This window comes from Xenopus tropicalis, chromosome 8, assembly GCF_000004195.4.
Source record: "Xenopus tropicalis strain Nigerian chromosome 8, UCB_Xtro_10.0, whole genome shotgun sequence".
In the NCBI taxonomy this organism is placed as follows: Eukaryota; Metazoa; Chordata; class Amphibia; order Anura; family Pipidae; genus Xenopus; species Xenopus tropicalis.
The window spans coordinates 32,053,785-32,068,936 of NC_030684.2; the positions used below are offsets into that span (position 1 = coordinate 32,053,785).

A 15,152-nucleotide genomic window follows, 5' to 3' on the forward strand; every position below is an offset into this window, starting at 1 on the left:
TTTTTATCTTTCCAGCTGTTAAAGATGCTGCCACTCAGCGCAAACACAACTTGTACCGGGACAGCATAGTCATGCACAACAGTGACCCCAACCTACACCTGTTGGGGGAAGGAGCACCTATTGATTGGAGTCAAGAGTACACCGACCACAGTGAATCTGCCAACACCAATCGACATGGTAGACTGCGCCAGGTGGTATCTATGCTCCATGAAGATGAAGGACCTGACATACCAGGTTCTTGCCAGGAAGTGCCAGCACAAGAACGTATTGCAGAAATTCCAGAGGACATTGAAGTGACAGCTTCTTGCCAGAAAGAACGTATTCCCAAAGTGCCAGAGGACAGTGATGTGGCACAGATTCGGGGCATGCTGGTTAAGGAGTTTGATGTAGAGGTTTCACCTGCAGCCGCATCTACAGTACCAGTCTCAGAGGTTCCCAGAGTTGCTGCTATAGAGGTAAAGGAGACCACTGGGGACAAAGCCCAAGCAGACCCACCTAATGCAAGCGAGAGGAGTGACTCGGAGAATGAGGAGGTGGAAAAGGCCAGGTTATTACTTGCTTCTGAGCTAGCTAGGCAGTTGGCAGAAGAGGAACAGCATCATGTACACATAATTCAAGATCATGTGACTCATGCCGCCGTAGAAATGCTTCATAGTGAAAAAGATGGGCTCCACAGATCTGACCAAGGGAATGCAGCAGAACCGGTAAAATTGGGAAATGGGGAAATTTTACATAGCGACAGTGAGATGGACCCAGAAAGCGAACAAGTTGGGGTGCCGAAATATTCATCACACAGAGAGGATGACCACATGTCCCTGGAAATACCCAGGTTAAGCACGACCGTGCCCTGCCAGAAGCCAAGGGAAGTATCAGCTGCCCTGGAAGATGAGATTCAGTCAGGACCAGTACCGCACTCCCCTACCCATGTGGTACATTCCACCCCTGATGATAGTGGGTTTCAGTCTCCAATAAGTGAGGGAGAAGAGGAGGGTGATGGCTACAGGGAAATCCCAGTCCCTGCTCCTCGTAAGAGAGGTGAAATCGTTACCCAGTTCTGAGCGCCTAACATGTCGGCCCGGGGCACCGGTGTTAAAATGAACTCCTATGGAGGGCAATGCCAGACTCAGAGCAGGCTCTTCTTATTTAAATGTTTTGTGGCTCTGTTACATTCTGCCTGCTGGTCTGAAGTCTCATTCATTGCATCACAATAGAGCCTTGCCTCACACACTGCTTGTCTACATAGCCCTGTCCAGCGAGGCGCCATGCTCTTGCACAACCCCAGGAATACTGTCTCTGCAATGCTACCTGCCCTCTTTCCCCCAATTCTTTGGCTTTTGCCATTTTATCTCCTATTCCATTTCATCAGCTGCATTAGCACCCACTCATTAACAACAGTTCTGTATATACCCCCCCCATGCTTTATCCTAACACAGTGCCACCCTTACAAATACACACTGGTATTCCATTACTGCCAACCAGCACTACCACATCCAACAGCAGTACCTGGTATAGGGCACATATCCTATGAACACTAATCCAAAGATGCACCAGTACATTCCTTCCTTGCATATTACACAGCGGTCTTAAATCTTGTGACTGGTAGTGCAGGTGTTTGAATGTGGCACAGACTGGGCCTATGCACCTGTGTGTTAGCGCGTGGCAGACTGGGCCTATCCACCTGTGTGTTTGAGCTTGGCACAGACTGGGCCTATCCACCTGTGTGTTTGCGCGTGGCACAGACTGGGCCTATCCTTCTGTGTAACTGGCAGATTGAAGGAGGCTGTTTGTGAATGTGTGTGTGGCACCACCAGTTCTGTGTGCGCGTGTGGATGTGTATCAGTACTGACACAGCAGACACAATCTTCTTAAAACACAGTAATGAGGTCACTTGCCCCCCTGTTACCCTGATCAAATAGTGCAGGGTAAGTGGAGGCCCTTAAGATGTTGTTAAACTAAAATTCCAGATATCTTTCAGCTGTTCAGCACCACTTACTGGGCCTTCACTTGCCTCTGCATGAAAGAGTGCCTTTTAATATCCTATACCTGCTTCCCCCTCCCCCCAACTCAAAATATATTTTATTAAAACAAATGTTTAAAATAAAAATGCTTCTAATTATAATAATAAATAAAAAAAACAAGTTTATTATAAGAAACATGGAGAAGTGTGAAACATTTCCTGTGGGTCATTGGGGATTGAAAAAGCTTGACAATACAGAACAGTAGAGAGCCAGAGTGACCAATACATAAAAGTCTGTGTTTAAAGGGCAAGTAAAGACTTGTACATATGCACTTGTTCGATTAGGATCAGAACATAAGGCTGTGGTGCTGTTTTGCCTAGCAAAAGCCGCCTTATCTTTTTTTAGTAACTGCTACATATATTCTTGGGTCCTAGTGTTTTTAAATAAGGAACAGTCAAATGTATTCATGGGCGGGAGAGCATACAATTCCTTTGTAGAGGTCCACATCTGACCTGCAGAACTCCAGTTCTCTAGAGCTTTCATCTCTTATGGCAGAGCCCTTGTATAAATGTGTGGGTGAAATCTGTTAAGTAGTATTGCGACTGCAAGCAGCTTATCTCCTGTTTTGCTACAGCTGTTTTTTCAATAGGCAGCAATAGCACAGCACCATCAGTTCTGGCTACACAAGTGAATCATATTAGTAACTTTTAAAACCCAGCCCCCAGTTTTGTTACCCCCCTAGTCTATTATAGTCTGTGGGTGCTGGATGGGTGCATTGCCTTCACACCATGCTCGGGGGTGCTGCAAGGCTCTGATGGGCTAACATACATGAGCCTTGTATTGCCTCCATGAGGATGAGCTGCACACATAACTCAAGAGGGTTATAACCCAGTGCCCAGAGATAATATTTGGGCTGGGGGAAGGGGGGGAAAAATCAGATTTAAACACACACTAAAAAAATGTATATATAATATGGAACTCAAACTTATACTAAAAGTCTTGTCTTGGCACATGAGCAAAAGTTAAATGTCCATTACCCTCCTTGATGCATCAAAACTCCAGTTAATGCTAGTAATATAGTTCCATGATCCACTTCAAGCAGTACAAATGGGTGGGAGGATACCATAAAACCCTCTGAGAAATTCAGCCCCAAACTCCTGTGTCCTTTCTTGGAAGATAAATATGAAGACCCCCTAAATACAACATCTTTGTGCTATAAGTTGGTTTCCCTTCCCAGGTAGTAAAGGCAGTTAATAATAAGGCACCAATGTGTTAACTCAATTAAAGGAAGGAATCCACATAGTAACAAAAAGATATTATTATATAAAGTAATGTAATAACAGGTGCAGATTTTGATCCAGGTCTAGTAGCCAATCAGATATTTGTTTCAAACAGCAGACCACTAGTTCCTGCTCATTGGTTGTTATGGGTAGCAAACTGTACCTTATACTACACTACCCCTTGGAGTGAGATTGTGGGAGGATCAGTTTGGAAATCACTTAAACTTGGTTCTTCTAACTTGACACTGATTGGCCAGATCACAGCAACAGGCCCATTTTAGCTTGACTCATACGTACCTGCGTTATTATCCTGTTATTATCCAAAGACCTTAGTGGTATGATATGCCCTTTGTGAGGTTTGTGTGAGCATACTGGATAGACAAGTGGTTGGAGTAACGCAGTGATCCCCAACATGTTGCTGCCAGTGGTCTAAAAGTAGGAGCACATTTTAATATTTCTGGCTTGGAGGCAAGTTTTGGAAGCACAGTGCCACAGTTTTACTCCAAGCAGAACCTCCTACAGGCCAGCAGTCCACATGGGGCTACCAAACAGCCAATCACAGCCCTTATTTGGCATCCCCAATGAACTTTTTCATGCTTGTGTGGCTCCCCAACACTTTTTACATTTGAGTGTGGCTCACAGTTAAAAAGGTTGGGGATCCCTGTAGTAATGCTGTTCACAGGCCTATCACATGACCAGTACCCCCAGAGACCAGAGGATGAAACCTAACACCTAGGATCTCGCACTATTAACACCCAGAGGGCCGCAAGTGGACTGCCTGGGGAAACATTGGCACTTTGGTTGTCAGAGGAATTCTGGGAGTTGTGGTTTAGCATCATCTGGAGAGAAACATGGGTTCAAATCTCCTTTAAGGCACAGACATCACTGCAGCAGTGTAACTGTTGTACTCCCATTCTGCATTGCTGCAATTGTAGTTAAGTTGCAGTACTGCCAGTGGTAATGGAAAGTCATGTTTTAAAAAGAAACCCTCTTTCCCCACCCCATTACATAATGTGGGGTTTAGGGTATTTTGAAAGCAGTGGAAAAGCGAGAAAGTACCCGAGGCCAGATCCAAGGACCACTGCAATGAAGATGGCGGCATTGTAGGACATGACACAGAGCATGAGCATGTATCCAAGTACAACCTGGGACATGTGCAGCAGGGAGAGAAAAGAATGCAGGAACCACCATCTGTCGGGGGGAAAAAAAAGAAAAAAAACAAGTTTTTAGGGAGCAAAACACACACCTGACTTACGTTGTAGCTATGAGTATAGGCAGGGCTGTACACAGAGTCCATCAGTTTTTATCTGACTGGCAATGACAAATTGTAATTTTAAACTAAACACACAGCCTGTGCATACCTTTCACCCTGATTCAATGCAGGACAATGACCCCTTCCCTGTACATATAATGATAGCGATCCTGTACCTGGAATTGGAACTAGGTTGGGTGCGCTCCACAATCACTGGCGGCAGTCTCTCCACATGCTGGTGGGACAGGGAGGCTGAAGGCAGCAAGGGATCACAGACTATGCTTGAGCTGGCCTCAGGGTCAGGGGTTGAGGATGGAGTAGGTTCATGGGTAGATCTTATAGGAAAGGTCTGCAGTGCTTGGCCGAGTAGATTGCTCTTCCAGACCTTGGATACTTCATATAAAACAGTGAGAAGTAGGACAACCACGCAGGATAGTATCAGACCTGGAGGGAGAGAGAGTTGCTTACACTATATATAGTACACCCATAAGCCGATGTACACAGACTTTTGGTAAAAAAAAATATATATAGTTGTCACAAAAATATGGCTATGCAGTACTGAGATTCACAGAGGCTACACTGGCTGAGGGAAGCAGCACCACGTGTACACACAGCAGGCATGCTCTAGCCACTATGTAATTGTTAGGCCCCTATTGGTATTCTGGGAAGACTCTCTGTAACAGAGCTGCCAAGCATTCTGCCACCTACTGCCTGATATCAGATTCTCCTTTTAGCCCAATATACACAATGGCACCCGTGTTTTTTCCAAGCAAGTGAATTTCACTCAAATGCTGACTATCACTTGTTGCTGGAGACACTTGTGGCTGCAGGCACAGGACTACCCTTTCCTACTGCAACAAAGCCACCTATTTGAGTAAAGCTTTCCTTCACTGGAGGGCTAACAGAGCCTGCACTCTGGAAGGGGGAAAACAGTCATTTGTTTAGGATTATGCCCCCACTGAGTGCTGTATCCTCCACCAGTGGTCCATTCCCAGTGTAAAAGCCATACTGGGGCGCATGCATGCATATAGTGTGTGAATGTCCCGGATTGCTCAGTATGCGCATGATGTGGAATGGGGTTATCAGTATAAGGATAGTGAGCCAGGACGTTTGCTAACTATGTGCTTGTACCCCAGCATGGCCACTCGCATTATGAGTGTGAGCACAGGGCACAGTTCATAACAGGAGCATATTCCTGAAAAAATACTATAATTTTCCCCATCCAGAGTCTAATAGCCAAAAACTAATGTTTCTGTATTGGTGCCCTTTAAATTGGCCATATACAGACTTATCTGCAAACTAGCAGATCTTTGCCAAATTTTGAGTCAATAATTGGACCACATGGTGGGAGCCATAGAAATTCAATGCGGGAGGACTGCATTAACATGCTGAAGTGCTCCTCACCAAAATGGATCTTCAAACCTGTCCATTAGATATCGGACACCATAAACAGGCCAATAAACAGCTTTTATCAGCCTGTGCCTATTTGGCCTGTCTTGTCCCTAAATGAAGGATGTACAAAGCTAATGTAGAGATGCTGAGAAAGCTTACTATGGCTGAAGATATAATCAATTACCTGCCAGTGTCTGAACTGTCCAAAAATCGAAGAGCAACGTCACATTTTCAGAAAAGACAAAATACATCTATAGAATAAGGAGAAAAATTAATTTATAGTTATATTGGAATTAATCTGACATTACACACATTATTATGGGGTGAGAAGGGGAGGGCTGAATTTCCTAATAACACAAAAGGCTTTCCATGTTTAGTGCAGAATACAAATAAGTAAGGCCCATGTGTATAATAGCCATGGATGTCACCGTAAACAAGCAAAACTTCCCTAAATAAAGCCGAAAGACTGAAGTGGGGAAAGTCTGCCAGTGGCAATAGCCAGCATGAGAAATGTGCAGCAATGCAGAGAAAACAAACCCACCACTTCAGAAGGAATGTTGTTGAAGTCAAAGGAAAGCAGTAGCCTACGAGCAAATCATGGGCTACTTTCCAGCAGTTATTCTTATGCAGATTGGAAGCAGTTCTTAAGCCAGAAGGCAACAGAATGGATAATGGATCAATGGTGCATTTGTGTCCTGCACCAACTTGCATTTCTAGGCATGGCACTACTTTTATCCTAACATGTCAGGGCAACGTGCTCCGTGTAAATCTGCTCCTGCCTGCACGTATCCGGACAAACCCCATTACACACACAGACAAGACATACAATAGACACATAAAGCCCCCATGAAAGGATCCACCAAAAAACTTCCTCTGAATTTCTAAGAACTGGAGTAACTGGGAAGCAACAATAAATCCCAGTAGCAGTCACACTCCCCAAGCAGCACAATCTGCACAAAGGTTACGCAAATAAGGCAACGACTGGTTAGAAAAATCAATCATGGGGAAGGGGTTTAATGGTGCTCAGTAGGATCTGCCTCTGGTACTTCACTCTAGGACAGGGCAGTTGTTAAATGTTTATTTGTGGGACATGACATGGGAAAAGGGTTAAACATTGCTCTGGGAGACATGACTGGGGAAGGGGTTAAACATTGCGCTGTTGGACCTGACTGGGGGAAGGGGTTAAACATTGCTCTGGGGGACCTGACTGGGGAAGGGGTTAAACATTGCGCTGTTGGACCTGACTGGGGGAAGGGGTTAAACATTGCTCTGGGGGACCTGACTGGGGAAGGGGTTAAACATTGCGCTGTTGGACCTGACTGGGGGAAGGGGTTAAACATTGCTCTGGGGGACCTGACTGGGGAAGGGGTTAAACATTGCGCTGTTGGACCTGACTGGGGAAGGGGTTAAACAATGCTCTGAGGGACAATACTTGGGGAAAGGGTTAAACATTGCTCTGGGGGACAATACTTGGGGAAAGGGTTAAACATTGCTCTGGGGGACAATACTTGGGGAAAGGGTTAAACATTGCTCTGGGGGACAATACTTGGGGAAAGGGTTAAACATTGCTCTGGGGGACAATACTTGGGGAAGGGGTTAAACATTGCTCTGGGGGACAATACTTGGGGAAGGGGTTAAACATTGCGCTGGGGGACAATACTTGGGGAAGGGGTTAAACATTGCGCTGGGGGACCTGACTGGGGAAGGGGTTAAACACTGCTCTGGGGGACCTGACTGGGGAAGGGGTTAAACATTGCGCTGGGGGACCTGACTGGGGAAGGGGTTAAACACTGCTCTGGGGGACCTGACTGGGGAAGGGGTTAAACATTGCGCTGGGGGACCTGACTGGGGAAGGGGTTAAACATTGCGCTGGGGGACCTGACTGGGGAAGGGGTTAAACATTGCGCTGGGGGACCTGACTGGGGAAGGGGTTAAACACTGCTCTGGGGGACCTGACTGGGGAAGGGGTTAAACATTGCTCTGGGGGACAATACTTGGGGAAGGGGTTAAACATTGCGCTGGGGGACCTGACTGGGGAAGGGGTTAAACACTGCTCTGGGGGACCTGACTGGGGAAGGGGTTAAACATTGCTCTGGGGGACAATACTTGGGGAAGGGGTTAAACATTGCGCTGGGGGACAATACTTGGGGAAGGGGTTAAACATTGCGCTGGGGGACCTGACTGGGGAAGGGGTTAAACATTGCGCTGGGGGACAATACTTGGGGAAGGGGTTAAACATTGCGCTGGGGGACAATACTTGGGGAAGGGGTTAAACATTGCTCTGGGGGACCTGACTGGGGAAGGGGTTAAACATTGCGCTGGGGGACCTGACTGGGGAAGGGGTTAAACACTGCTCTGTGGGCCTCTGTGTAGCTAATGAGGCTACAGGGAGACCCCGATAAGTAGAGTTCCCTTACCTGCATGGCACCAGCCTAGTTTGCGCACCAACACTTAAATCCCCGATCCCCTCTAACTCATTGCAGGCACTTCCTCAATTATCAGCTGACTGAGGGATCCCGCACTGCATGCCGGGAAAGGGGCGGGTCTGACTTCTATCCCTACTTTCTGGAGAAGTGATTCCTGTCAGTGTAATGGAACACAGGGGAGCGCACACACAGCGCTATCATTTTTGCGCGCTATTCTGCCCGCTGTTAGTGCCCGTGCCCTGTACCTCGCAGCTTTCCTTCAGAGCAGGATTATCTGGCGCTAAAGCAGTTAGAAGTACAGGCGCAAGTACCTAATAGACAGAAGAGTTACAAAGCGCCCATATATTAGTGTAGGATATGAATGAAATATGCTTGAGCCAAACATGGATACGAATAGTTTTATTCACAAACATCTATTTTACACTTCCTATCAAACCTGATCAGCTCTTGTCCTGCTTACTAGCCAATTCTGTTACATGTATGAGAAGCAGTGCACATTAGCAACTTCAGTATGGTACATAGTGAGAAGCACTAGCCACCCTAAGGATATGAACAGGGCTGGGGCCAGGCAACGACAGGCGCAGCCATAAAGAGCCAGGATGGCACCCCTCCATTCTACCACTTTTCCACCATCACGGCTCCGTTGCCATGCTACAGGACAAGGCATTCTGATATATGTGTATAGGGGGTACTGAAGTCAGTAGCCTGATGGTATAAGGGGAGCTAAATAAGCTAAAGGAGCCCATACACCTTAAGATCCGCTCTTTTGGCGATGTCGCCAAGCGAGCGGATCTTCTCCCGATATCCCCCACCTACAGGTGGGCGATATCAGAAGAATCAAGGCTAATTCAATCGTTTGGCGGGTATAGGCAAAGTCAACGAGCCAATGCGGTCCCCGATCTGACTAGATTTTCTAACCTGCCGATCAAGATCTGGCCAATTTTAGGCCAGATATTGGCCGGGCAGGCCCGTCAGTAGTGCCTATACACAGGCCGATTAGCTACTGAATCTAAGGGACCAATATTGGCAGCTAGAATCGGCCCGTGTATGGGGACCTTAAGTCAAGTATACCCCCCCACCATTGATCCCTAGGGGCATGCCTCTTAGGTCTACCCAAACTGGCATAATTAAGGTGTGGCGAGGGAGTCCCACACCCATAGAGAATTTTATTTTTCATCAGGGCCCTAATTTACTTGTTGGCATTGCCATCCAGCCAGGGGGCTAATAATTGGGGCCCCCTGGAGGGGAGGGCTTTAATAACAGTTCTATGGCCCCATGATTACTTATGGCAGCCCTGATTTTATTGCATGTTTCAGAGCCACCAATCCTTGTTCCCTCTGATATTTGGAGGCTACCAGTTCCCACAGGTTTGGATACATTATGATGGATCCAAAGGTGCTAAATGGGATGGTAAAAAGTGCATAACCTTGCACTTTTCAACATTAAATCTCATTTTCTAAATTGTTGCAGTTTTCTAATTTACTCAAATCGCTCTGCAAAGCGGCAGCATCCTGCATGGAACTTATACTTTTGCACAATTTAGTGTCGTCACCAAAAATAGAAACAGTACTGTCTATGCCCACCTCCAGGTCATTAATAAACAAGTTAAAAAGCAAAAGACCAAGGACAGACCCCTGCAGTACTCCACTAACAACACTGGCACAATTAAAAAAATTTTTGGTCCAGTCAAATATTTCTCAATTTTATCATTAATTTTCTGTGCTGTACTGTATCAAAGTCCAAGTAGATGACATCCACTGCCATTCCAGAATCAAGGTTCCTGCTCACCTCCTCATAAAAGGCAATCAAATTAATCTGGCGAGACCTGTTGCATATAAAACCATGCTGGCACAAACTTATAGTATTGTGATTTGCAATTTATTCAAGTACCCTATACCTTGTTACCCCTTCCAAAAGTTTTCCTACTACTGATGTCAGACTAACAGACCTATAGATTTCAGGCTGAGAACGGGATCCTTTTTTGAATAACGGCACCACATTAGCATTTCAACAGTTTCTGGCACCATGCCAGACCTCAATGAATCCAGAAAAATTATGTAAAGAGGTAGAGCTACACTCATTTAATTCCCTGGGATGAATCCCAATCGGTCCTGGACTTTGTTTACCTTTACATGTTCAAGTCTCTTTTGAATTTCCTCCTACCCACGCGTCAGTAGCTAAATTACTAGAATTAGGTCTATTAAATGGAAGCCTTGATTAGCTGGCTCCTCAGTTATGTAGACCGATGAAAAATAAGAGTTCAGTATTTCTGCTTTTTCCCTGTTCTCATCAACCAACTTACCCCCCCGTGATAATAAAGTTCCCACCCCTTCTTGCTTCCTTTTTTTACTATTTACATATTTAAAAAAAAACAAAATTGGATTCCTTTTACTCCTAGCTGCAATATCCCTTTCCATCTCTATTTTAGCTTGCCTGATAGCTTTTTTTGCTGCTTTATTTGCTTCCTTGTACCTGATGAAAGTCCCTGATGTCCCAGCTAATTGGAATGCTTTAAAGGAGAAAGTCACTTGGGGGTGCCAAAATGTTAGGCACCCCCAAGTGACATTAATCGCTTACCTTGTACCCCGGGCTGGTGCCCCTGTAAGGAGAAAACTGCACCGGGTACCTCTATTGAGCGCTTCCTTCTTCTGCCGGCAAAATCCCTAGGCCGGCGCATGCGCAGTAGAGTGAAAAGCTGACTTTGTTGTTAAAGTTCGGCTTTTCACTCCACTGCGCATGTGCAATTGCACCAGCGCGGAAGAAGGAAGCGCATCACCCCAGGTACCCTGGGCTGGTGCAGTTTTCTCCTAACAGGGGCACGGGGTACGGGGTAAGCGATTAAAGTCACTTGGGGATGCCTAACATTTTGGCACCCCCAAGTGACTTAGGCTTTCCTTCTCCTTTAAGAGCTTTTTTCTTACCAGCCTCGACACTAACACTTTTATTCAGCCATAAAGGTTTTGCTTTGCGATGCCTCTCTTAGCTTACAAGGGGAATATACTGACCTGTATACTTGCTAAGCAATGTTTTAATGATATTCCATTTTCCTTCTGTGTCTAACCCTGTAAAAAGCCTTTCCCAGTTGACACATTGCAGAGATGCCCTTATACTGGCAAAGTCGGCACGTCTAAAATTGATTGTTTTAGTTACTCCCTTATAGAGCTGTCTCTGCAGCATTATCTCAAAGGAGACCATGTTATGATCACTGTTCCCCAAATGCTCACCCACACAAATGTTAGAGGTGAATTCAGCATTATATCACCAGGTCCAAAAGAGAATCATTCCAAGTAGGTTCTTGAACTGCCTGAAATAAAAAGTTGTTGTTTAGCATATTTACAAACCTACTAGCTTTAACATCCCACCAGGTCTCAGTGATACTAATTAAATCATAATTAGCTAGTCAACTGTATGCCCTCCTCACTTCTCCCCCATGACCCCTTGCTAATCCCACTGCTGAGAAGGAATCTCACAATAGGTGGAATGCACTCCAGAAAAATATACTGTATACTGTGGCAACACCTAGTGATGAAAAACCGACATAGCAGCTGATGTTATTGCAAATGAGCAGTGAGTTAAGCTTAATAAATCCCTAATTTTATTTACAGATAATGCCAGGGCTATACACTAGTCTCTTAGACTGTCATATTAAGGAATAGGGTGCAATTTTCAGTGACAATTTAGGACTGCAGGCTTCTTGTGGTACCTGTCTCTGATGTCAACAGGAAGCAGCTGTGATTAAAGCCCCTCATGTCCTGTGTAGTCAAACTGAGTCGTGCTGTGGGCAACAGCTCTGTGGGTAAATAATGCACTTTAGTGTGAGAATGAGAATACAATTTAATAAGGGCCACTGTATGGGCTAAGTAATGCACTCAAACTGACTTACAGCACATCTCTTCAACATGGAAAGGATCAGTTAATGGGAAACTCCGGCTTCCAACCAAAATTTGTTAAAGAGCCCCACACAACACAGAAACCCCCAATATACCAATCACTGTAATCTGCAGGGATGCACCGAATCCAGGATTCAGTTCTGGCTATGACCAAGAATCTGCCTTTTTCAGCAAGATTAAAATCTGGCCAAATCCACGTGCCTGGCCAAACTTAATCCGAATCCTGAAAAGCACGTGACTTTTGGTCACCTAAACACAGAATTTGAACATTTTTCAGTGTGCCCTTTGCACGCAGTTCTCTTTAAACCCTCCCTGGCCTACTTTGCAAATACAAATTAGGAATCTGATTCGTTCAGTATTCTGCCAAATCTTTGACAAAGGGTTTGGGGTTTAGCCAGATCCCAAAATAGTGGATTTGGTGTATCCCTAGTAATCTGTTCCTTCAAAAGTATACATAATTACCATTTTTATATGCTGAAAGCCAGCTTCAAATCAGTTCTTTTCTTTCTGCATCATTAGAAATTCCGGCGGGAAAAGGGACTAAAACTAAAAAGGGATGTTACAAATTGTAACAACTTCTCCACAGCTTACAGACAGCATGCAGAAACTACATAACCCACCATGCACTATGACGTTCCTTTTCTAATTGGCATCATGTGTGCAGGGAATTGAGGCATTTGGAGGATGCAGGCTGAGGACAGTCGACTACTGTTACATTTTATTTGAGTCTCTAAAGTAGTCAGCCAGGTCAGGAGAAGAACAGGGGGCCGAGCTTAGGGAACTGTTCTAAACCTATTATATTACATTCTATTATTACGTTAAAAATCATGAAAGGCTGCATATTTAAGTCATTGACTTTAATGCTATAATGGTGACCACATATCACATGGGACAGATTTCAGCCCTAAAATGCCTTTTTTCTTTTGTGCAGCTTCTTCTCTGTTAGTGCTTGCTTCATTATTCCTTTCTGGTTACTCATTTCTGTTTTCTCTTTTATCAGGCAACCAGGCCAACTAACTCCCCTAGTTGTCCAACAGAAAGAGGTAATACGTGAGTCAGTTATTGTAAGTATTATGAACTGGAAACGAGCGGTTTAGTTACAACTACTATGCTTACCTCCTGAGCAACCCTGCTCCCAATGATAGATCCAAATCTTCAACAAGGAAGAGGAAAACTGGTCATGCATGTGATAATCTGAGCATAGAGGGAAAAACTTTTTGTAAAGATTGTTTCAGTCAGCTGGGCTCCATGTTACACCATCTGCTTCTGCGGATCAGATGAAAGAATTATTTTCATGGATAAGGAAAGCTGTTACTTCCACTTTGGATTCTGCATTCTTTGGCTTCTCACACCTAAAGAAGTGGTAGAAAGCAAGGCTGACAAACTTTTTGGGAAGATATCTAAAAAGAATGCTACCTTTCCTTGCCACGAGGTGGTCAAGGATTTCATATCTGCTGAATGGCACAAAACAGAAAAGATTTTTATATCAACAACATTTTAGAAAATGTATCCCTTTGAGGAGGCAGATAGTCACAGTTGGGTGATTCCTAAGTTAGATGCTATTTCTAAGTTGGCCAGAAACACAGTCTTGCCAGTAGAAGATGGAGCCTTCTTTAGGGACCCCATGGAGAGAAGGATGGAGGCAGCCTTAAGGTAGATGTTTTTGGTGGGAGAAGCAGCTTTTCGACCAGAGATAGCTATGACCTTGGTTTACAAGGCCATAAGATTATGGCTTGTGAATAGTCTTAGTCAGTCATGTCAAAAGATCTAACAGTGTGGCAGTCTTAGCTGAGCTTAAGCTGGCAACAGAATTATTTACGGAAGCCTCTATTGATTTGGATAGGCTCATGGCGAGGGCAATGGCATTGTCGGTGGTGGAGGAGAAGGTCTGCGGATGCTGCTTCTGTAGTAAATATCTGTACCGTACTTTTCATTTTGTACCAAACTTTTTGATCAGAAACTAGACCATACCATGATGAGGGTGTCAAGAGGCAAGAGCCTCCCTCAGGATAAGAACAGGTGGTGTTCTGGTTATTTTCAGCAGGCATACAAATAGAATTTCAGGGACTTTAGAGCCTATAAGACAGGTAAATGTTATGGAAGAGGCCAAAGTGCTCAATAAAGAGGTCAGAGATGTCGATCTTCCTCTTCTTCAGCCCATTTTCGTTCCTATATAGCAGTACTGCCCAACTTCTGTGGTGCCAAGGCCCGGAATTTCTCTAGCATACATAGTGGAGGGCAGCTAATGGAAGCCAGTTTTGAACACTCCCCTTTTTTTAAACCACACCCATGTTATCACCATGCCCACATTAATGGTGGTAGCACAGCAAAAACCCAAATGCTTGGTACTCACTGAGGGGATATCAACCATCATTCTTATGTGAAAGAATAGGGCAGGAAGAGTATGGCACACACATGCAGCATAGGGCAGGCAGAGTACTGGCTGTGTGTGCTATACTCTGCATGCCCATGCTGCCTGTGTGCACCATACTCTGCCTGCCCTACCCTGCCTGTGTGTGCCATATTCCGCCTGCCCTATGCTGCCTGTGTGTGCCATACTCTGCCTGCCCTATGCAGCCTGTGTGTGCCATACTCTTCCTGCCTTATGCTGCCTGTGTGTGCCATACTCTGCCTGCCCTGCCCTGCATGTGTGTGCCATACACAGTCTGAGCCTGAGGTGTGAACAATGCATGGATTAAAAGGTGTGAACAGTACAGGGACTGGTCCGATTGCCATCTTGGAGTCAGGAAGGAATTTTTTCCCCTCTGCGGCAAATTAGAGAGGCTTCAGATGGGGTTTTTGCCTTCCTCTGGATCAACTAGTAGTTAGGCAGGTTACATATAGGCATTATGGTTGAACGTCATGGACGTATGTCTTTTTTCAACCCAACTTACTATGTTACATGGGATTACATGTTTAAACAATACAGGGGAATTACAGCCTGAATCTGAGGT

The 15,152-nt window shown here is 45.1% G+C and overlaps 2 protein-coding genes across 5 annotated transcripts in view; one reads left to right on the top strand and one right to left on the bottom strand.

Moving 5' to 3' along the window:
• niban2 (niban apoptosis regulator 2) overlaps positions 1 to 2,910 on the top strand; it is a 58,961-nt gene extending 56,051 nt beyond the window's left edge. Inside the window, exon 15 of one of the 4 annotated variants that reach the window (XM_012968005.2) lies at positions 16 to 2,153. In XM_012968005.2, coding sequence (XP_012823459.1) covers positions 16 to 1,058 — 1,043 coding nt within the window. In that variant the 3' untranslated portion in view covers positions 1,059 to 2,153. 4 annotated transcript variants of the gene reach the window in all.
• On the bottom strand, positions 2,114 to 8,414 carry slc31a2 (solute carrier family 31 member 2). Its single transcript, XM_002937224.5, has 4 exons — positions 8,300 to 8,414; positions 6,067 to 6,133; positions 4,667 to 4,934; positions 2,114 to 4,429 (listed from the first exon to the last, which is right to left on the bottom strand). The coding sequence occupies exons 1-4, from the start codon at positions 8,303 to 8,305 to the stop codon at positions 4,243 to 4,245; spliced, it is 528 nt and encodes a 175-aa protein (XP_002937270.1). The 5' UTR covers positions 8,306 to 8,414; the 3' UTR covers positions 2,114 to 4,242.
• Positions 8,415 to 15,152: the final 6,738 nt, after the last annotated feature.